We start from the raw sequence: 22,791 nt of genomic DNA, 5'->3' as shown, positions 1-22,791 counted from the left end.
AAATTAATTCTGTCACCTCCATCACACCCCACCAGCTGCACTGGGTCAGCTTTGGATTTTGCTAAAGGTAGGATGGAGTTGGTAATCAGAGTCAAAGCACAGAAGTATCATACCTGCTAAGGGGGCCACAGAAACAGTCCCACATTCACCTTAAAGATTTCCAGGCTCAGTTTCAAAACAACGAGGTGAAATGTCAGGCGAGGACTCCTTGTTTGGGTCCCTGGCAAAAAAGCAGTTTTCCATCCCTCTGTCTGAACGGGTGCTCTTGTTGGTAGCTGGGCTCATCTCGTTTTTTCTGGCAAACCGAAAGGTCTGTGCAGAGTGACTACAACATTAAGGCTGCTTGGCATTTTTCAATATACAACTTTGTTTTCAGCTGTTTATAGTTTTACCAAGCATTACTTGAATTGACATTTCTTATGCTGGAGATCTAACTTAGGATGGGCTATTATGTCTTAAAATAGTCCATCTCAGATGCAGGGACAGGGTAACCATATGCTGTCCGATCCTTTGGAAAGCTGGTGTTTTGAGTGTTCTACATTTGCGACCTAAATCATCACTCTCTGATGTATTCTGGCTACAGTGGAAAACATATTAAGAAACCTCATCCCAAGAGTGGAGGCTTATTGAGCACATCACTAAGTTAATGCTTCCCCACCAGCAGGCAGACACGGGACAGACAGTGCATTGATTCCTACTGAAATGAAGCGACTAATCTCTTATGCTGGTATAGTAATACCAGAAATGACTGTTAACACTGGCAGAAGCAGGCACTTCCTCAGATCCTTAAACTGTGCTTGTTCTAAAAGGAAGGTGCAGAGATACTGGAGATTCACACCTGTAAATGTTTGCAACAGTCAAATCAAATGCTTTCAAAGGGAAAAGGAAAAATCCCTGGTGTAAATTTCAATGAGTTCTAGAAGTGAACATCAGTGTACCTCGATGCTAGGCAAGCATACATCTCTCTCGTAGACTGAGTCAGAACATGAGGTCTGAGAACTTCTCTGCCCCACCTGTCTGACCCTCTCATACTTAGGAAATGCAAATAAATACCATAGTTTGTTGTTCTGTAAGGAATGCATATTTGGAAGGAATGCAGATAACACTGAATGCTTCAGACAATAAGAACAAAAACAGAGCTTGCTTTGAAGCTCCATTCACCCAAACACAAAGGCCAGAAACTCCACTCTGGTTCTTCTTTCCTTCCTGTTATGGGTGCCCTGCCATTCAATGAGGTTTGAAGAGAAACAGAACTTAAATTCAGCATCATCCACTGTTTTTCAGGGGATTTTAAGATTTCTACAATGCCCAAGGTTCACTTTCTGTGAATCCCAAACACTAGCATTTTCCTTCCTCTTTTATGCAGAGATCCTCTTTTACTTTCCAGCAGGGTCCTTACAGAGCAAAAGGCTGTGCTAGGCTGCCAGCAGATTTACCAGCAACAACTAGAAGACAGGCAGGCAAAGACCAAATTTCTCCCCTTATTTCCTACCCCTTACACCAAAAAAAAAAAAAACAAAAAAAACCATAGGAAGAGAAATCCTTACACCAGAGTGAAGTGTACAATGGGAAGTAACAATAAAACCAAGAATGCACTATGCAATTTCATCTATAGCTTATGAAGAGAGGGATCTCTAAATCACATAGCTCTTCAAAGCCCTATGAAAACAGGGTCTAGAAACATAAAATCATTAAGATTGGAAAAGACCATTATGGTCATCTAGTCCAACCATCAATCCGTTGTCCAACAGAGAGCAATCCTAATCAGTGCTCCAAGCTAACAATCAAGGGAAATCTGAAATGTTTCAGCCCTAACAAGTATGAGAGAACCTGCAAAGCCCTCAAGATCCCCAAGGAACCCAGCTTGAGTGGACTTTCTCTGTTCTTTTGTTAAAGGAGTGAATGAAGGTCCGAGAAGGAAACACAACACAGTATTTCTGGTTTTACATGTTGCTGCAACATCACAGCTGAGGTTTCTCTTCCTATTTAAAAAAAAAAGTTAATTAACTGGCTGGTCTTTGCCCATGTTAGTGCAATAACTTCCCCTGCTATCTCTTCTGGTCAATTGTGTCCCGAACTGCAGCTTCATCAGTTCCGTACCTGTTAATTTACTGAGCAACTGTCGACTTTGTTTCCCACTATCTGGTGGAAAACTGTAGAGACAAGTTTGCACAATAAGAAGCAGCCCATGGCAGCCTGCTACAGCCATCCTCACAGCCCAGTGTCACCTGCTTTTTCTCAGTCACGGGATACATGTGCCATCTCAAGAGTGATTTTGAATATCCATAGGAAATCTAATTAAAATGCTTTTCCAGTGCACAAACACAACATCCAAACTTTTCATCTTTCCAAAGCTGTGTCCTGCTGAAACAGCAGTTAGCAACCTTGGGGTACTCCTACAACTACAGGATGAAACGGCAGCAAAAGCTATGGCACCATTGCTAGCCCAAGCTGAAGCTTAAGTTTCTGCCCAAACTGAAGTCTCAAAGTACCAATCCCAAAGTCTTCATTCTCACACACTGGGGTTACAGTGTGCTGTCACCATCCCTTATGTGGCAATGACCTATTACAAAATAACAACTAAAAACAAACAGCAATGTCTTCTCTGTTGCTAGCTGTGCTGTAACTAATCACCTTGTCCCCTGTAAGTTATCTGTACTCACACACTAAGCATCTCAAGGAAGCAGCATCAAAATTTGAGGGGAAGCACTCCCAGAGCCACCCAGGTGGCACAGAGGGGAACAGCACATAGGTGGAAGGCAATCCAAAGCTTCTCAGATTCCATTTTAACACTGCAATGGACTCAAGTCTCATACGTTTCAATGAGTTCACCTCTACTGTATCCTTCACATCACAGACCTCGGGAAAAGTCATCTTTAACATCTTAGTTTAACACTGTACCAAAGTGAAGAAGCCTTGTTCTAAATTCGAATAAGCCCTAGGCTGCATTGCACCACTGTAGTGATCTCTCACCTTCCTTCTTCAGCTGGTTTCTGAATCTGACCAGCTGCTAATACAGAAAGCTTCTCCCTAACATCTGCACGCATGCACAAAGAATTCCAGATACACAGACATCCAATCATTCAATTCCTAAGCCACTTAGTAAACTAAAGCACCACATTTCTTGCAGAAGTTGGACTTCTGCTTAGCTTGCTGTCTCTCCGAAGACAGAAACAGAAGTTCATCATCCAGAATTCCATTAAATGATAAATTTCTTGTATTTTTTTTCCTTTAACAGGAATAAATTGAAGGCTTTCTAGTGTCCAAGTGATATGCTTGAAGCACTACTTAGCACTTCCAAAACCCAACCATATGCTCTTTTGCAACCCATTCAGGGAGATGCTCATTTACAGCTTATCACCATGCTGTAGAAACTCAATTATTTGATTGAGGGAAATGAAGACAGGTTACAATATTCATTTGACAGACTGTGCAAATAAAACAACCGCAAAAGAATAACAAATACCAATTCAGGACAAAACATACTTTATTGTACTGTAATGTCAGAAGTACAAGAAAAGTACTGCAGAGAACCATGCTAATGGGACTTCTGGGGTTTGTGAAAGACAGAAAAAAACCAAGATAATGGGGTACTACTGTACTCAGTGCAAAAACTGATTTGAGGCACAAGTACACTACTGTTTAAGCAGCTTGATTCAAGCACAGCTCTGGCATGTGATCTACTCTGTTTTCCTTCTATATAACATTTCTATAATAAAGCTACTTTTACATCAAGTAGGCAGCAAATTCAAGTCAGGGGTGTCCAAATTGCCACTAAGCAACCCCAAAAAATTAAGAAAAATACTCTGCATAGTCAGCCTCCACATTTTAGTTTCAGATATGGAGCTGCAGCTAGTGAAGAAGTTACTCTGAAAAGCAAGAGGCCAGACCTATTTGTTTCTCCTTGTACACCTGTGGGTAATCTATTTCACTCTGACCACAATTTATCCAATATGGAAAAAAATAAACACATCTTTAATAATGAATCATACGTATCTAACATTCAGAATAATTGCAGCCCTTGAGATCTCAACTTATGGCTTAAGACAATGAAAGTGTTTGGGCACCCTTGAGCTAAGTCAATAAAGAGCATTTTTGCTACCAGGCAAGCAAGATCACTGTTTTAAACAGAGCTGACCTCTACAAGAAAGCAGGAACCCAAGTCACTAGGTACTATTAGGCGACATGTACTGCTGCCCAGAAAGATAAAAACGTGAACACCACAATGAAAAAGTTCAACTAAGTTGAAAGAGTTTCAACACCAGAAGCGGCATTTGAAAACAAGCTGTTCAGTAAATCTTTTCACAAGATGCAGATTGTATAACTGGATGCATGAACAAACATGCTGGCAGTCTTCTTCTTTTACACAACAGCTGTGTTTAACATAGGAAGTTCTGGGTTTGAAGAAAGCCACTTGAAGAATTAAGGTTTGCAATTGCCCGTCTACTTAATGAGATTAGTAGAGAAACAAAAAATGTACTGCCGAAACAGGAGTTTCTCAGTGGATCCTTATCATTACAAACACAGCTTTTGTTTTGTAAGCAACGCAAGACTAAACAGACAACTACTTTATTATTATTATTATGGGTATAAGTTACATCTGTTAAAATTAAAAAAAAAAAATAAAGAAAGCCAAGCAGTTTTGCCCTATTTCAAGAATAGTTTCCAATCAACACCAGTTTATGGTGACCGGGACTTCACAAATAAACAAGGAATGGTGACATCTTTGGGTCAAGAATGACAAGAAATAATGGGCTCTGTGCTACCAATCAACCTCAACAAGAATATGGCACAAGGGCCAGCCCAAGCTGTACCAACACTGAACCTTTAGCACTCGGCACAAATTCGGATCTCTTTACTTTAGCTAGCAAATCAGGTGAAAAGATTGAGTAGAAAAAAAAGTAGCTAAAATCTTATGCCAAAAATTGGAATATACTTTTAAAAAAACACCTGTAATTTTAAAATAACTTTACGCTGACATCAGTTTGTGCAAACTAAAAAAAAAAACAAACAAAAACAACCATTGATCTCTCTCTAAACAAAAGAAAAATTCTCCCAACATTTTCCTTTTAGCTCACTGTATCTGCAGATACTGTCTCAGATCTAACAGATGGAAATGCAAGAGAGAAAAACTTACAGCAACTGCAAAACAATCTTTCTACAAACAGCTGCTGGAGGGAAAGTAAAATATAAAGGAACAAAGAAAGGAAGGTTCCATCTGAAATACTCTCACAATCTTTCCCACTCTGTAGTCCATGAATCCGACTCTGATGCTAAGGTGACAGTGTATGTAAGCAGATTTTTTTGTTGATTTTATTACTTTAAGTTTCAAATGAAGAGAACCTGAGAGAAGATTCAAGCCTCTTCAGGAATTGTCAGATGGAACATGCTCCTCAAATCCTTCGCTCTCTCGGACCAAAGCTCTTTCCAGGATAACACGGCCTTCCTTGTAGCGCTGGCTGTCTTCAGTGGCAAATTCATAGATCCAGCCCAGTTTGCTGTTGCAGTTCTTGCAGCTCACGTCTCGAACCATGTGGCGGCCAGTGAGCATGACCCGATCCTGAACTTCACTGTACTGCAGATTTACCACCTGGTACAGATATATAGAAAATAAGGAATGGAAAGAATTAGTCTGCATGGAGCGAAACTTGAAAACAATAGGCATGACTCTCAGTGCTTTAAAAGTAAAGAGCTTATGGCACTTGAAAGCTCAAGTGTAATAGCCCTAAAGATCTCCTGCCTAGAAGAGGTAATGCTTTCTCACTCTGTGAGATCGAACCACTCTGAGAAGCACAAGAGGTGATGTTTTTCTCAAGGGTGTACAACCACCACTGTTTAACTGAGAGGCATGAAATTCTCTCATAAGGAGTCCATGAGTGCAGAGTACCTCATTCAGCTCTGGGTGAGAGGGCCCCAGCAAACTCAACTAACTGAGATTGAACCACTTGTACTACATCTAACCTATTTATAGTAACTGACGTCACTGCTTCCACAAATCAGAATTAAAATAGTAAGCATCTTGGGATGCTTTTGAAATAATCATCTAAGAAAAAGAAGGGCTCTGTGGCTGAGGATACAGACACGCTATACTTTTTTGCTAGCCATTAAGAGTCAGTGCCAACTGGTGACAGATTCATTTCCCAGACAGTCATTTTTCTAAAGCAAATAGTTCACCCTCAGCTTTTTACCAACCTTGTTAAAAAGAAAGGCTCTCCCTGTGGCCCCTGTAAAGCGAGTGGAGATGAGCTCCGAACGATTGGTCAGAATGGTGTCACAGTTTGCACAGGAGAACAGGCGAGTGCCACCAATGTGATCCAGAAAAATTCTTCCCATTTTTAGAACTTATGTAAGTTAATAGTCAGGATCTGAAAGCAAGAAGATCACATACTTATAAAGAAAGCATTGCAGCAAACAAAATCAAAAGAAGTCCCACACACATCACTGAACAGTCCACACATCAGAACTACAGACTGCCTCCATCCTTTCTCACCAGGTTAAGAAACATCCAACTTAACCAAAGCAATAAGCTCTTCTCTAAAAGTGACCACCTTACCAGTAAGATGGCATAGATACAAACTAATTACATTAAATAAGGGAAATATGAACCCAAACCCTTTAATACAGTGCAGATATTCACAGCCCAGTCCCAGCCCAGTGAACCGTACAGCTATTAAAACCAAAAGCTTCTACTTTTTCGCTGCTTTCTTTTTCTGTAATATGATGCTGAAATTCCATTCCAGTACACGTTCCCAACTACTCACCCACCTTAGTCAGCACCGGGAAATGAAGCACACACAAGGACGTTGAGTCACCAAAACAATTATAGTGTAATCATCCCAAATCACTCCCCCCCCCGCCTTTTATAAATACATTTCTCCTATGCTTTGCGTATTTGTCATATGCAGCCACACACCACCACCATCCAGGAGGTTTCTGTCTCTGCTGGAGCAGACTGGGCTCCTGTACTTACTGCTATCAGCCATCTGAGCCTTCACACCAGGCAGTTTTAGGAACAAACATTTAAAGCTGTCTGATCTAAACACAAAACACTGCCATTTACCCAAGTGCTTTCCAAAACATCATCCCTAAAATATGTGAGCAACTCCTCTGATCAGAGAAAGAGCTTAGAAAGTAACACAGATTTACAGACCTTTGTAGGCAGCGAAAATTAAAGCATCTTGGCAACTTATCAGTCAAAAACTCAAATAATGAAGGATGAGAAAACACAATAAAAGAACTAAATGAAGATGTTATTCTCATTTCAATTGCATAAAAGTATAAGGACCAAACAAGTGAAACATGCCTCCACTTGTGCTTCAGAAAACAGGGCTTTGTATGGCTGTGCATAAAGAAACAGTGTAAGTAAATCTGACACACTGCAATATGAACACTGTTAGGGTTTTACATTTCAGAGCAGGAAACAATGTGCTGTTTATTAGGAAATTCATCAGATGTATCCATCAAGTTGAGTATTTTATGCCATGCACTCTGAAAAGCACAAATACCTAAACTAAATCTATTTCAAATTTAAGGGGTTAGCATTGAAGGAGGGGGAACAGCTTTACAAGGGTGAATAGTGATAGGACAAGGGGGAATGGTTTTAAACTGAGACAGGGGAGGTTTAGGTTAGATATTAGGAGGAAGTTTTTCACACAGAGGGTGGTGACACACTGAACAGGTTGCCCAAGGAGGTTGTGGATGCCCCATCCCTGGCTGGATGTGGCTCTGAGCAGCCTGGTCTGCTGGGTGGTGACCTGCACATAGCAGGGAGGTTGAAACTACACAGTCATTGTGGTCCTTTTCAACTCAGGCCGTTCTATGATAACATAGCATTCTATGTCTCATCTGAAGGATACACGAACATTCAAAGCAATGGAATGACACTCTCCTTTGCGGGCGATACAATGCCCACTGCTCTTCTTAGAAGAAGAAATGGAACAGGCTTTAAAGTTTGATAAAATATTTTAGACCTCCATGTGGATGTAGCGATGCAACTCCTTGTGACTCCACTCAAAACACAGTGTTTGCCTTCCACTTAAGTATCAAGCTTTTCTAGCATGCCTTTATCTTCCACAGCAAGGGAGAGAAAACCATAAATTCAAACTGTGACAGAGGGTTCAAAATCAACAGACAATAAGTGTAACTGATTAAGTAAGGATCAAAGTCTCCAGCCAGAAGAAACCACAAACACAAGCAATAAGAGCAACTGTGACAGATACACCCATAAGGTACTTGGCCTAACTCCACCTACCATTCCTACCAATTCTGGATACCATTATTTCTATGCTGATTTTGTTGTGGATTAAAAACAATTAGTTGATCAGAAGTGGAATCAGCATCCAAAGAGGTGTTTTTTTCCTGGGGTAATGGCTGCAAGCAGCTGAGAGATACTTCATCAAGAAATCAAATGCTAATGAAGCTTTCAGTGGGATATGGATCCTAACAGAAAGACAAAGATGTAACCCATGGTAACACAAGGCTGTAGGAATCCCTAAGATCAACTGGTACTGGAAGAAAGCTCTCCAGGCACACTGCATCAGAATAACACGTCTCTTTGAAAAGATAAACACGTGTCCAAGTTTAGAAAATGAACCTCTAAGATCTGCATCACAACAAAGCGGTCTCTTAGAAACATACTCAAAATTTAGTGTGATCCTACTAGAATTTCTAACATTTAAAATATCCACTGGACTCATCCACCCTCTGCAGATTTCATTTGAAAGAGCTAGAACCCTCTAATTAGCCCTGTTTTGATTGTTACAGCATCTCAGTGACCTGATAAGGGATCCAGCTGAAGACTGGTCACCATGCATTACTCTTTACATTACTGCTCACAGCTGTAAGAGGTAGAAAAGTTAGAAAATGACTGCTAGCAAGGCAGTCTCCAATGCTACATTCAATCATGAGCTTTTAAAGAGAACGGATAAGGAACTGCTTTTCCCTCCCATACAATTTAGAGAAGAGAATTTTAACTTGGGTTCATTCCCCCCACATTTTCTTTATGACAATAAATATACATGCATATATATATAGTATATGACAGTATTCACTTGTAACACCAGCAAGGTGGTACACGATGAGTATGCTGCTATCCCCTTATCCAAGGCTTCTGAATTCTATGGCATCTACTCTCTCTATACTGGATAAAACAGCAGCAGCACGCTGACCAAAGGAAAGCAATTTTTAGTTGGGAAAATGGAAACAGAGCACATGGAATCCTATTGGGAATGGAACTGGGACTCATATACCTTATATACAAACTGCGTACAAAGAGAAGTGTGATTTTCTTTTTCCTATAGCTTTCACTTCCCATATGAAAGGTGTCAGCATCTTTTTAGATTATACATATGTGAATGATTTGGAAAAAAGAAATCATTTCAGGCAGTGGAAAGCTCAATCTCTTGAAAAAAAAAAAAAAAAGAATTACAAAACACTAAAACTTGAGGTCCTGCAATCAGGGAAAGAGCAAACACAGAAGTGCACTTATCCACTCATCTGCACTTAACATTTACAGATAGGGGAAATAACATCCATTTGTGCAGAGCCAGCCAATTGCCACTGCTGTTCACCTCAGAAAGCAACACTACTGTATCACACCAATGCCATCATGCTAACCAGCAGAATTTGCAAAAGCAGTGGACAGAAGTTTCAGTTGCTTACAAAACCAAAGGGTAAAGAGTTGATTGTATGGTTCTATGATGCTAAGAAATAATATATGCTTTTTGGCCTATGTTTCCTTCTTTAAAATCAAACTAAACATTCTTCATTGGATACGCATCCGTGATGAAGTCATTGCCATCCCACCCTCATACAAATGACCAAAGACATAACATTAACCGAGTCATAACATTAAATTAATGGATCCAAAATAAAAGCAGCAGACTTATTTACTTTATATCCCATTAGTACCTGTCAAATCCACACAATTCAAAGAGCCAGGTACTTCTACGAAGTGACAGCACTTCATCCTTAGTATCATAAGTCAGCACCCAGACCACCACCATCAACTTGCACCCCTGAAAGCACCTTTAGAAGAAGACTGAGAGTGATAGATAGCCTTGCCTAGCTAGTAAGGTTTGTTGACAGCACACTGCTGTGATGGTACAAACCTGGATACGTATCCTTAGTCAGAACATAAAACATCTCCTGCCTGCACGCTTCTCCCAGTAAGTGCACAGACAGACAGGAAACACGAGCGCTGTGGCTGTGTGCTATATGCATTCCTACTGCAGCGTGCTCCCGCACTTCCACCTGTCGTTAAGTGTTGATTTTGACAACACTGAGCAACAGCTGTCAAAGAGCTGACATTTGACAACTGAAATTTCACCACTATCTGCACGCAGAGCTCCAAACACTGGAAGCACAATGAGGCTGGTATTTGTAGTACCTAATCTGTATGTCTTCATAAATAATAAAGAAATAATGGAGTTTTTTATTAACATTTTTAAAACTAACAGTCAGTGTTTTCTCATCTCAGAGTGCATCTCTTGAAGACACAGGACCATCGGTGTTTGGGACAGTCAGCAGGCACACGCTGGACTGCAGACACTGCAGAAGCCTCAGTGCTGCTTCAGCACCATCTACCGCATCTCAGATCTGCAACAGAAAACAGCTGCTAGTTATACCTAGCTATGACAGCCCCTCTTTCTCCATTTCTCTAACTAATATCATCTGTCTTTGTATGGTGAGCCAACAAGCACTCTACCCTCCTTGAGGAATGATGATGCATTCCCCTAGGCACATTAAAACCTTCTGAAAAGGTACTTACTCTAGAGCCACGCTTAAACTTCATCTTCTCATCTCAGGAACAGGCCTTAAGCTTCCTCTTCTCATTGCAAAGACAAACAATAGAGGGAAAAAAAAAATACTTAGCACAGATACACAAGACTGCACACAAAAGAATCACTTGGTAAGGGAGAAAAAAAAAAAATACCTGTTCTTTACCTTCACAGGTTTCTGCTGCTCAGAGTGAGGGTGCATCTGAAAACAGTCTCCCAGCAGGTCTGAGATTTGGCAGTCCTCCAACGTGACTTTTATGACTGTTAAATCAAGCAGGGCCCGGCCTCTGGCCTCTGCCTATATGCACAATTTGTTATCAGAAAACACCATGCACAAACTCAAACAGTATGCTACATTCATTAGAACCATTTTGCGACTCTAGACTGTACAAAGAAGGTAACAGTCAAACTACCAAAGGGGCTTTGGCAACATAATGAACACTATGCCCAGACAGTGCTTGGCACCCACCCACAACAAGGCACCTTGCCCCATGAAACTGTGTTTGGGCAAGTTACAACAGTGTAGTTTTCTACTGCATACTGGCCTGTTCAGGTAAAGGGAAAGCTTCTCGTGCAGACACTGCACTTAAATACGCTAACATACGTGATGCTGGTGTATGCAAACACTAAGACAGGATTTTGTTTCAAGTTTACAGATAGCAGAGGCACACAGATGGGTGCTGGTTCCTAACACAGCCCCCGTACCCCAGCGTCTCCCCCCACAGTAAGAGTGTTGCATCATCACAACACTCTTGCCAGATAACATATATTGTATTATTTTACAAGTGGTATCAGACTCAGGCCAAGCTTCTTCCCCTCTACACAGAGCCCCAGATTATTAACGATTTCTGTCTCCTTGTTTCCTGGTTACCTTCTCTCTTAATTCCTCAAGAAATCTGTATTTTCTGGTTTTGTAATAAATCTACTTTTACAGCAGGTACACAAAACAACTTTTTGTCACTCCATCTATTCCACAACTTTCCAAAAATTAAACTAATTCAGATGTTCTCACAATCCTTAGTGTCAGCGTGGCACAAATCTTCACCAGAAGACAGCAATGGTTAAAACGAGTCATACAAAAAAAAATATATACAGCATTCTATGGTGAGAAGACAGCCTCCCCCAGACTGCATCCACTGGCTGAAAGGTTGTCAGTACTTCAAGGGCATCTCACCAACAAATTCTCACACCCTCTAAGAAACTCCAAGGTAGAGGCTATGAAATGAAGACAACCTTGGTACTAAATACCGACGTATGTATTTAAAAAAAAAAAAAATGTTGTAAGAGAAGCCTTTCCTAAGCAGGTTGTATAACTCAGCAAAAGCTGAGCAACTCAAGATTTCAACATAGGTCAACTGATAGTAAACAAAGACGAACAATGACCTAAGCTTGGAAAACACCACTTGAACTCGTGACGACTACCAGCAGAGGGAAAGCTAAAAACACGAATACACAGAAGTGCAGCTAGTCTGTCAGATGACAAGCGACAAATCCGTTGTCGCTGCCTCCCAAACCGGGCTTGGTGGTGGGTGAGCACAGCACACAGCCGAACCAGCAGTGCCGTCAGCCCACAGCCTAAGGCCCAGCAGCGCGCAGAGCCGCCCGCAGCTGCTGCCAGAGGTGAGGGCAGCGCGGTGCCCCACAGGACAGGCGGACGGCAGCCTCCGCACTCCCTATTTCTTCGACCACAGCGCCCTGCAGAGTCACAAAGCCCTTCCCAAACGCGCTAAGCCCCCTCGCTTCCGCAGCAAAAGCCCGACCTACGCGATGCCGCGCACCGCCGGACGAGCCCTCCCCGCGGCAGCCCCGCTCCCCTCGGCGCCCTGGGGGGCAAATGGCGGGGCGGCGGGCAGCCCACGCGTGCGCGGTGCGGCCGTTGCCCCCCGCCGCACACGAAGCCCCTCGCGGGGGCGGGCCCGGCGGCGCGGCGTCACGTGACGGCGCGTAGCCAATCGCCGCCGGCTCGGCCCCCGGCGCCGCCGCCGGGCGCCGCCGGCAGCGCAGGCAGCTTGACAACAAACGGAGCGAACAGCTGACGGGAGGCCCCGCCGCCGCGCCCGCCCCGCAGAGGGGCCGGCCGACGCGGCGAAGGGCAGGAACCGACCGCGGAAAGTTGCCGCCGCCGCCCCGACGCCGAAGGGAGAGAAGGGGAACCGGCGGCCGGGCCGGGCAGAAAGTTGTAGCCGCGGCGGGGAGGAGCTCGGTGCCGGCTTCGGCCGGAGGGCCGGGCACGGGGCCCGGCGCTTTGTGGCGGAACGGGCAGGGCCGGTGCCGCTCAGCCGGAGCCCGCGCCGAGCGCCGAGCTGAGCGCCGCCGCCGTTTCCTCGGCCGCCCGCCCCGGCCTCCCCGAGCAGCTGGCGGCACCGCCCCCCGGCCCCGGTTACCTGACGGAGGGGAGCGGCGGCGGCGGCGGCTCCGTGCCCGGTGTCTTCCTTCCCCCTCCCCTCACGGCTCCGACGCTCCGCCGCGTGGCCACGCCCCCTCCCGTATGGCCGCGCCCCTCCCGTACGGCCGCGTCCGTCCACAGCGCCACGCCCCGCGGCGCAGCCTGGGCCGAGGGCGGCGCCTGCGCGCTGTGAGGCGGCGGGCGCTGCGGCGATGGGCGGCGGTGGGCTGCACCTCCGCCGTGCGAGGTGGTCTGTCCGTGAAAGAGGGTTGTTACGGCTTTTGTTCCTCCTCGCTCTCCAGAATCACGGGCAGAGATCCGAAGATTGGGGTCAGAGATGAGGAGGTCTCTCCGTTCCCTCTGTAAAGGCAGAGCTAGTTTCGTTGTCCCGTCACCCTCAATTTTAAAAGATTCGTAGGTGTACCGTTCCAAAGCATCCATAGCTGATGGATGAGGAAGAACTCGATGTCCAAAGAGGGACTTGGAATTCATGCGCAGTCATTAAGATGCCAGGAGCAGAGGCAGGGAGCGGGCTCCGTGCCAGGGAATGCACAAAGCTCTCCTGCAGAAACGAAGTCATTGCTGTGGACATCGCAGGTCAGGGAGAGCAGCAGAGGGCCAAAAACTCAACCCGTAGCCAGCCACTACTGCAACCAGCAGTGCCGCATTCTCCAGCAGTGAAAGCATATTTGCTAAATAGGATGGGTGTGGATATAAACACATCAAAGACGGGATCTTGCAGGGTTTTTTTTGTTATGTTTTGGCCTTGGATGACCCTTTTCAGTTTTCCACAGGTGAGGATGATTACAGAAATGAGAGCTTTCAGGTTGCGGTCCCTTGCAATTATTCTTCCCTCATACAGGTTCCCATAACTACTCGACCTTGTCAATGGACTGGATCACCTCATCTCTTCTTTTCTGAAAATGCTCAGAATCCACACCCAAACACATAAGAACAGCCATCTACCAGGAAAGGAGATGAACGTTTTGAGGGAGAGCCCCTACTCCAGAGCGTGTTGACTTCATCAAATGGTCAGGGATGTCGCTATTGTTTGTGAGCATTGGATGAGAACAATGGCAGATTGGGCTAGAAAGAGCCCTACACAGGGAGGCTGAGAGCACATATACAATAGGATACATTTTTATGGCTACCCAGCTTCACCATTTTTTTTATATAATCAGTGTTTTGGAATATGTATACATACACACACCCAAGGCCTAGATTGATTCCTATAGCATTCTTTTTCGCTGCATATCTTTCAAGAGATCAAACCAGTCTGTTAAATTTGTCATTTCCCAGGAGAGTGAGGGAAGATGGTTGTCTTTTCTGTTCACCAACACTAGAGATCTAGGTGGGTCTCTTCAGCTACACTCAGCAGCACAGCGTTCCCTTGAAGGTCTTGAACCTGATTCAGTATTATCATCAGTCTTCTAACAGTGCCACTCCACTGCTCAGGAAGCGTAGCTTTACGTGTTGAAGGAAAAGAGACAGCCCCACTCTATATTTAATACTCTTTGGTTCATAGATAACTACACAAAGTCATTTATCAAGGATGCTAAAGTCAAAAGAAACAGCTTCCATGTAATTGTCCTTGCAGAGGGCCAGCTCAGAGATGGACTAGCAGGGGATTTGTAAAAATAGCCTGAGTTACTCCAAAGTCAGAGCACTGCTAGCATCTCGGCACAGAGCTGAGCTGCAGCAGTGACAGCTTGATGTGGGGCAGGCATACCCAACACAGAGGTGGAGGGCACCACAGGCTCTGTACTGAAAGAGAAAAGCTTCAAAGGAATATTTGGATGTGCCATGCTTTGAAGGGGACAAGGATCAGGAATACAGCAAACAAAAAAAGTGATTTGCCAACAAAGCATGAAAAAGTATTCCATTACCACTGCATCATTATTACTCAAGCTTCTAGTCATCTGCTAATGTGACAGCTAATGTTTATTATTAATGTGTTTTGACAGGTTTTTAAAAGGCCTGTTACAGGTGCCTCACTCACATAAAGAGGCTTAGGCAAGAGAGGCTTTCTCATAGTCCAGCCTCAGACTGGAACGTAGGAGGCCAGATGAAACAATTGTTCCTTCTTAGATCTCTAACAGGCAAAAAGCAAAAATACTCTCATAGGTACCCTGTTAAAATTCAGAGTGCATTGAAAAGGCTCATTAGACTGGACTAACTAACCAGTCTAATTATTAAATTTTAGCCCTTGAAAGCCACAATGTGAAAAGAATAGCACCCACCTCATGCTAAATCCTGAAAGACAGCATACCTGCACTTGTGTGTTATGCCTGTTCCTCTTGTGTTCAGATGCATTAATCGTACAGATCTGCAAGGTGAGAAGATAACCAGCATAGCAAACTAGAGACTTTACAGGCCAGTTAGTGAAACTAAGGGTTCCTTGTAAACATGCAGCGTAAGGTATCTGTTCCTCTCACGTCCAAGCACATCCCATGCTTTAGTGCAGCTCTGAGCGCAGTCAGGCTTATAGTGCAGACCGTGAAGAGAGCTGACACATAGCCCACGTTTGCTCACACACGACTTGCCACTCCCCACCTCTGCTAACTGAACAGCATTCAGAAAGCAAACTCCAGATGTGAGGAGAAGATAGAGCTGAAGAAAGCTTTAGCAGACTGAATAAATAAATAGAAGGACTGTCGTTTTACATGAACTCCACCCTAAGATAGAAAGAGGAACTGTATGCTATAAGTAGACATATTCCTCATGGGGCCCATATCTGCAAGTGCATGTGGATAGCTCTGCTTGAGCGAATATAAAACAAAGTGCCAAAAATAGCTGGACCTCCCTACAAAGATTACTAGCTTGTTTTCTTAACTTAAATGAGGGCAAGCTTGCTTCCAAAATATTTGTCAGGAATTAGCAACTGGCCACTATTCCCAAAGGGCACGCAAACCAGGAGCCAAGGGAAATCTCAGCACAAGCAATCCCACAAGATCTGAAAATAGCCAGCAGAAAGAATTAGTGGTGACAGGGTCCATTAGCTGCCCCAGAGGCTGCAAACAACAAACCAGGCCCAGGCTCCATCCAAGAACAAAAAGAAATAGAGCCAGAACTGGTCATTAGCTGCATCATCTGGTGGGGTCCTTCAGGAGGAGGGCTACCTGCAGAGGGATGCTAAGGCTTACCCAAAAGGCCATGCTAAAAGCAGACCCACCTACAGCATAGCTTAGGCAGAAACTGAGCAAGTGGCAGTGGAGAGCATAAATGGAACCCCCAGGCCACCAGGCACAGGGGGTGGGTGCTGACTCCAGGTGAGGATGCTCAGGATAGTTAACACCCTTGAGTGCCCTCAGGGTTCTGACTGTATTTTGAAGTTGAAGTAGCACTGCTAAAGTGGGAAGAGGATGATAAAAACAGGTCAACTTGAACTTCTCACAGTACAGCACTTACCTTGGTTGGTTTGTTTGTTTGTTTTAAATTCAACTAGTATAGTTTAATATGACCTTAAATCATAAAAGCGTACTGCCCTTGACCTGGTAGAATCTTGAGTGTAAGCCTGAAGAAATTACAAGAGAGAGACTTCTTACCATAGCCTGGTCCTTTACAGTTTTTTGTCCAGAAAGTACGCACATTTTTGAAAGATTCTGATTCATATTGGGAAGATCCAGCTTTAGATAGTGCAGAACAAATTAAAAAACACTTTAGCAGGGCAGATTGAAGAAGCCAGGACTAGGCTGTCATTAAACTTAACACAGTTGTCCCATGTTTTCTTATTTTCCAGTCTCCCCAGAACCAATTCAATGGCAAGCTCACTTGAGCCCTTCCATACTTTTCATTTCCAGACAGCTCAAATCTGGTAGTCAAACCTATTGGGGTCTGGGGTTTGTCTGTTGTTTTTGTTTATCTTTTTCCTCATTCCAAGAAGCAAAGTTGTAAACTGATATTGTATAGACAGTGCAGAAACCACTTGTGAGCCAAGGGAGGTGAGTTCTCCAGGTCATAAAAGTCCTGAGTAAACATATTTCTATTTGGAAGATTTCACAGAGGAGCAGAGAAATGTAGGGGACTTTCTCCCAAAATAGGAAGCAAGAAGATTAATCCAGAGATGCCTACACGCAAAAATTGTGAGCTGATGAAACAAAAGGAACAGCTCAGGATTAAGGACAGCAAAGCAAAATGATGGAGCCAAGCGATAGATTAAAAATAAATAGGTCAGAGTCTGCCCGAAACATGGTGAAAAGCTTTCTCTTAACAATTTCAGTTCTGCACCTGAAGAGAGAGCAGACTGGAACCATTTGTCATGCAGGTGAGTTTCCTGTGCCTGTTAATTACCCCTGATTTCTGCAGGCACCATTAGTGGTCACTGATAGCTGATTAAGTGTCACACTGCTGCCTGCCTGCCTAAAACTCCTGGGACAGCAATGCACCCACAACCCATTTTGCACTGCCATGCAGCCTTCCAATGGCAGCCCAAGTACTCTTATCTGTGCTAGCTCATGGTTACTAATAGTTGTCACTAGCTGCTGAGAAATGAAGATGGTGGCTCTTGGTTGGGGGGAGGCTGGTGTGCAGTGACTCACCGTGGACGCCCGTGAGCAACATGTCAGCAAACACAACTGGGAGTGAATTCACTCTCATGGTTGCTAAATGATCAATTTAGATTAATCAAGATGTCATTGTTCGTGGTGGGGATTTTTGTATTCATTATTTTTGTTCAGGGTAACCTGGGAGGTTTTCTTTTGTGTGAAGTAGTTCTGTCTAGGTTGACTCATCACACTTGAGGGCAAATGATCCTTGGCCCTCCATCTTAGCTGTTGAATTTACTGGTAGGCAGCTTGTTTATCTGTTCCTCCTCCATTCCTTGGCCTACACCCACAATCTGATCTTTTGTGTGCATGTAGGCAGTGGCAAGCCCCAGTTCTGAATTAATTGTTGAATGCAAAAGTCAAGGTAATGTTGTGAGAATGCTGGGAAGCACAAATTAAATTGAAACCCAGATAAATTCTTCTCAATACCGCTGCTTAAAGTAAGCCTACTGAGCAAACAATGAGCTGCAGTAGCCTTGTGTGTAAGCCATTTAGAAATAGCTTTAGACACCACTTTAGGATGGAAAGCCACCTTATAAAAGAGGCCCCTTATGCATATCTCACTACAGTATCATAACCTACTGCTTTCATTGTCTCAAGCAATCCGGTGTTTGGCAGTTAGTTTTACATACAACATCACAACCACAGCAGGACTGTGCTGTGACTGGGAGGGGAAGAGGAGACCAACTGCACTAAGATGAAGAGTGGAGGTCTCCATGAGGCAGTCCTCTGTTTAAAGTGCCCCCAAAAAAGCCTGGAGAATGGAAGGGCTTTGCTGTTGGTCTGACAAGCAAATCATTCTCAGTGCTCTGTGTGATGGGCAGAAAGCCATCTCACCCTGTATTATTTTTGTTCTCTACAAACTTATATACTGAAGCAGAAGGGGGGCAAAGAAGTTAGGTATAAACATCCTTGCACGGTACATCAGCACTGTACGCAGATGTGAGTAAGAGGGGCAGCTTGTTTCTCCCATCTCTGAAGCCTGCAGTGGATGCACGCTCTCAGGCTTGCACTTTAGCAGGCATAAAGGAAATCGATTCCAAGCTTCATTCATAGGCATGTTCCATATCTTCCCTATTGTGAGCCTCAACCCTGCCCTCTGAGGCCCTCACTGGGAGCTGAAGGCTAAACATTTCAGGTTACAGGTGGGCAGATACTTGAATGTAGCCTTTAGACCAACAGTGATGCTAGTGAGAAAGGGGTTAACCTGCTCCTGGGAGGCAGTAGCTGCAGTCTGCAGGCAGAGATTTGCAAGGCACTAGGGGCTGTATCAGATGTGGGGGAACTGATTAACTCACCACGTGCCCCGTATGACAGAGGAGCTGCACGTATAATTGGTACCTTATTTTAGCAGGGATCGGTTTTTAGAACGAGGTCTGTAATTAAAGGCTTAGATTAAATCCTCTCTGATTGGGGAGAGAGAAGCAGAGAAAGCAGCTGGGTCTGTCTGGGATGGCAGCGGTCTGTGCTTTATCCTTTCTTGAAGCTGAGGGAAAAAAAATTGTGAGGAAACCAGACATTTATGTCACAGTTACCTCGATTTTACTAAAGGCAAACGGGAGTCATCCCTACCTGCTTCCACCCTGAAGCAGTGTTTCAGTAAACAGAATGCCGAGAAGCACTTATTTTTAAAAGGAATGATTCATAGATACACATTTTTATTTAAAGTCGAATTGTTTTCTGGGGGATTTAAATCTTCCCTGACAGTGTTTATAATGTGAAATGCCACCAAGCAGGGCTGTCACATAGCAATCGGAGAATACTGGCTAGAAGAGAAACTGGTTATTCTCGTTTTGCTATCTGGATGGGATGGAGCTGCAGCCAGCAGAGCCACTGATACGCTGCTACAAGAAGCTCAGCAGGTCACTGCTGTTGCTAGGCAGAGTTGGCCAGCACAAGCAGCAAAAAAGTAATTTCGGCCTTAATAATTCAGGTGCAGGTTTAATCTCTAGACACTGCTTTGTACTGGGGATGTGACTGTCTCCTTTCTTTTCTCCCCTAGCCCAATTTGCTTGGAATGGGGAATGATTCTTGGCACAGGCTCGTGGTCGGCAACATCCACAGGCAGCACACCAGTACCAGCGGCCCCAGCAGCGTTTCCACCCATGCAACCAAATCACCTGGAAAATCTGGGCCAAAAAGCCACGTGTGGACAGCCCTGCATGGAGACAGCGTGTTTTAATTAACTGGCAGAAAACCCTTGTACCCAGTGACTGCCAGCTGTACCTGGGGCAGCAATCCTGGCTGCCCACTGTAATTTCTGCTACCTGTATAGCAGACAAACCTTGTGGTATTAGCCTCTTCCTTTTTTTTTCCTCTGAAGAGCTAAAAATATGCTCTTTGAAAAACACAAAGCGATACTGGTTTGGAAGGGAAAAGGGACGGAGCAAAGAAATCTGGGACCAACACAGAGGGCATGCTGACAAATCTGCTAAGCATTTTCAGTCACAGTGGTTCACGGGGAATATTGGGTTATGAAAATCACAGTCATCTGTCCCATAAGTAATTATCTGAGTGGATTAGTCACTGCCGGCTTTGGCAGAGCTTTTCATTTTATTTCCAACAAGAGACTGCAATCTCCAGTCCTGTCAGAGCTGCGTGTGGCCAAAAACATGTCCATGAGGACAAAATGGTGCAGTGTCTCCAGCTTGTCTTCTAGGCACTGGGGAGCAGGAGGACACTGAGTGGCATTTTGGGGGGGATGAAGGCAGTGCTGTATGCTCACATGAGCTGAAGGGTTTGGACTGAAGATGCAAGGCCGCCTGGGTAGCTGGGCGGCCAGGGGAGCAAAGCACTGAAAATTCCAGAGAGGAAAGAAACGTGGAGAAAACAAACTGCAAAGGATTTCGGCTGTGAATGCACTCTTTCTGGGTGTGTCAGGTGATTGAAATAGAAATGTTCTCCAAAGCCTTCCCTTGGGTTAGGAGGGGACGTGATTAGCATTCTCACCAGCCTGAAAGTCCCAGCAGGGCTATTTTCTGGCATGGCTTGAAGAAACATCAGCAGCAGCAATGACAGAAGGAGAGAGCTGAGGTCTCAAGGGTGTTTGATAATACATATTTTGAAACCCCGAAGAAGTCTTGTACTCAGATATGAACCTGCTGGTTCTCAGTCACACTTTCAGCAGATGTTTATCCATTGCACGAGCACCATTAGCTGCTGTTTGCAAAGCTATCAGAGGGGACAGAGTAACAGAGGCAGACATGTATTTTAGCCATCTCTCTCTTTAGCCAGTTGTGTAGGCACAACTTGCACCCTACAGCTTCCAGTTTTCTGAAGGATGATCTGCAGATCCTCCAAATGCAATCAAATATTCTGGCACATTTGATCAGCACTGATTCCGTGAAAAAGTCCCGGGAATCAAGGTTTAGAGAGAAGAGCCAAGCGTGCTGCATTTACTGGCCATATGCTGGTATGTTTTCTTTCAGACTGGGCTCCAGAAGTAGTTAGTATTTGCAGGCACAGAAATAGAAACAACACAGACTGGGAATAAACAGCATTCCAGAATCGTATTGAGATGTAGCATTCTTTATTTCAGAGAGGGAAGCAAAAGGAAAAAAAAGAATGAGAGGCAGAGCTCAACAGAGGTTACAGAGCCAGCACGTGAGGGGCTCATTTCTTATTGGCATCCCAGTGAAGAGGAGCTTTTTTTAATGAGAGGTGATAGGGCAAGGGGAAATGGTTTTAAACTGAGACAGGGGAGGTTTAGGTTAGATATTAGGAGGAAGTTTTTCACCCAGAGGGTGGTGACACACTGGAACAGGCTGCCCAAGGAGGCTGTGGATGCCCCATCCCTGGAGGCATTCAAGGCCAGGCTGGATGTGGCTCTGGGCAGCCTGGTCTGCTGGTTGGTGACCCTGCACATAGCAGGGGGTTGGAACTGGATGGTCATTGTGGTCTTTTTTAACCCAGGCCATTCTACAATTTGAAGGAGGATAGTTGGCAGGTGTTCATAGGGAAGGTGAAACGATGGTGGATGTAAAAAGGAAACACTATGAAAGCGACTAACCCAAGCTGCTTTGCATCAGTGAGGTATGTGTTTTGATTCCTTTCTTTCTGAAATTTTGTAGGGATACTGTGAAGAATGTCTATCACATAATTTTTCATGTTTTTTTTTTTTTTTTTTTTCGTGTTAAACACATCAATATTTAATATTAAAAACAAAACAAACAAAGCAAAACCAACCTCTGTTGCTTGTTGCATGTATGCAGTGCTTGGCTACAGCATCATCTGCAGTACTATTCCAGTCCTGGTTGAGCTACATTCTTTCAGAGGTGTTCCCTTCATGTGACAGAGAAGCAGAGCAGCAACAGTTCTTCAGGGCTGGAGATTACTCCAGATGATGGAGGATATGAGGAGATTCCCTGCATGACAAAATAATCCCTTGAGCAGAGCTTTGGAAATACAACCTGAGTTTGCAGAGGAGGGCAGCTCAGATGCCAGAGGACAGATATTGGAGCATTTCCTGGAGTGTGAGACTGTAGGAAGGAGCTGCTCTTTAGCTTGCTTTACTGGGGAAACAAAGCTTACACTCTCAAACTGCTAGTCCATCTGTTTCCCTTTGGAGGTTTCCCAGCATATTTGGAACCCATCAGTCAGCCAAGGTCAGCCACATTTGACAGCAAGACAGGGCAGTTCCTTCTGTCCTGTCAGTCTATGCCCAGCTATGAGTCCACCAAGTTCATACCCATGCAGAGAGCGGGTGCTGCCTGTGTCTGGTGGGGAGAGCTCCCTTCCTAACCAATGCACTAATCAGCTTAAACCCTGCCAGATGACATCTAATTAGCTTGTGTTCTCTAAGAAGCTATCTCACAGCTATTTTATATTTGAATGATTAGAAACACCATGATAGAACGTGATACATTCCTAAAACTGGTATTTTAGCTCGACACTGTTTTATAGAAACCTTTTGAAGATTGTGTTTTTGCAAAGCAATCACCATTGTTATTTATAAACAAATTCCCCTATCACTCCCTTGGTCTGACCTCACGCCATCAGCTAAACAGGCTTAGCTTTCAGATGTCTGTAGGGATTACTTTATATCTGTCTATAGTGGTGACTAGGATTAAGTGATCTTTTCTGC

General features: G+C 44.3%; 1 protein-coding gene across 7 annotated transcripts; it reads right to left on the bottom strand.

Annotated features, from left to right (window-relative positions):
- Nucleotides 1-3,469: 3,469 nt before the first annotated feature.
- YPEL5 (yippee like 5) lies at nt 3,470-15,665 on the bottom strand. Of its 7 annotated transcripts, none has more exons than XM_090134740.1 (6): nt 13,163-13,275; nt 10,945-11,076; nt 10,769-10,825; nt 10,456-10,596; nt 6,193-6,365; nt 3,470-5,590 (listed from the first exon to the last, which is right to left on the bottom strand). In XM_090134740.1, the coding sequence occupies exons 5-6, from the start codon at nt 6,331-6,333 to the stop codon at nt 5,366-5,368; spliced, it is 366 nt and encodes a 121-aa protein (XP_089990866.1). In that variant the 5' UTR covers nt 6,334-6,365; nt 10,456-10,596; nt 10,769-10,825; nt 10,945-11,076; nt 13,163-13,275; the 3' UTR covers nt 3,470-5,365. The 7 variants fall into 7 exon arrangements, 5 of the variants coding, with proteins under 5 accessions (XP_089990866.1, XP_031454511.1, XP_031454521.1 ...); XM_031598651.2 differs by lacking the exon at nt 13,163-13,275 and adding an exon at nt 12,543-12,683; XM_031598661.2 differs by lacking the exon at nt 13,163-13,275 and adding an exon at nt 12,539-12,663.
- Nucleotides 15,666-22,791: the final 7,126 nt, after the last annotated feature.

The sequence above is a fragment of the Phasianus colchicus genome, chromosome 2 (genome assembly GCF_987193195.1).
Source record: "Phasianus colchicus chromosome 2, bPhaCol1.hap1.1, whole genome shotgun sequence".
Lineage (NCBI taxonomy): Eukaryota > Metazoa > Chordata > Aves > Galliformes > Phasianidae > Phasianus > Phasianus colchicus.
The sequence above is the reverse complement of the archived record's forward strand: the minus strand, read 5'-3'. Positions and strand labels throughout refer to the sequence as shown.

What these genes read in the sequence shown, in the direction of transcription:
- YPEL5 (XM_031598667.2), bottom strand. Translation starts at nt 6,333, where the DNA reads ATGGGAAGAATTTTTCTGGATCACATTGGTGGCACTCGCCTGTTCTCC. An exon ending in GAGCCTTTCTTTTTAACAAG is followed by an intron (nt 5,591 to 6,192) that starts GTTGGTAAAAAG and finishes TATCTGTACCAG; the next exon opens with GTGGTAAATCTGCAGTACAG.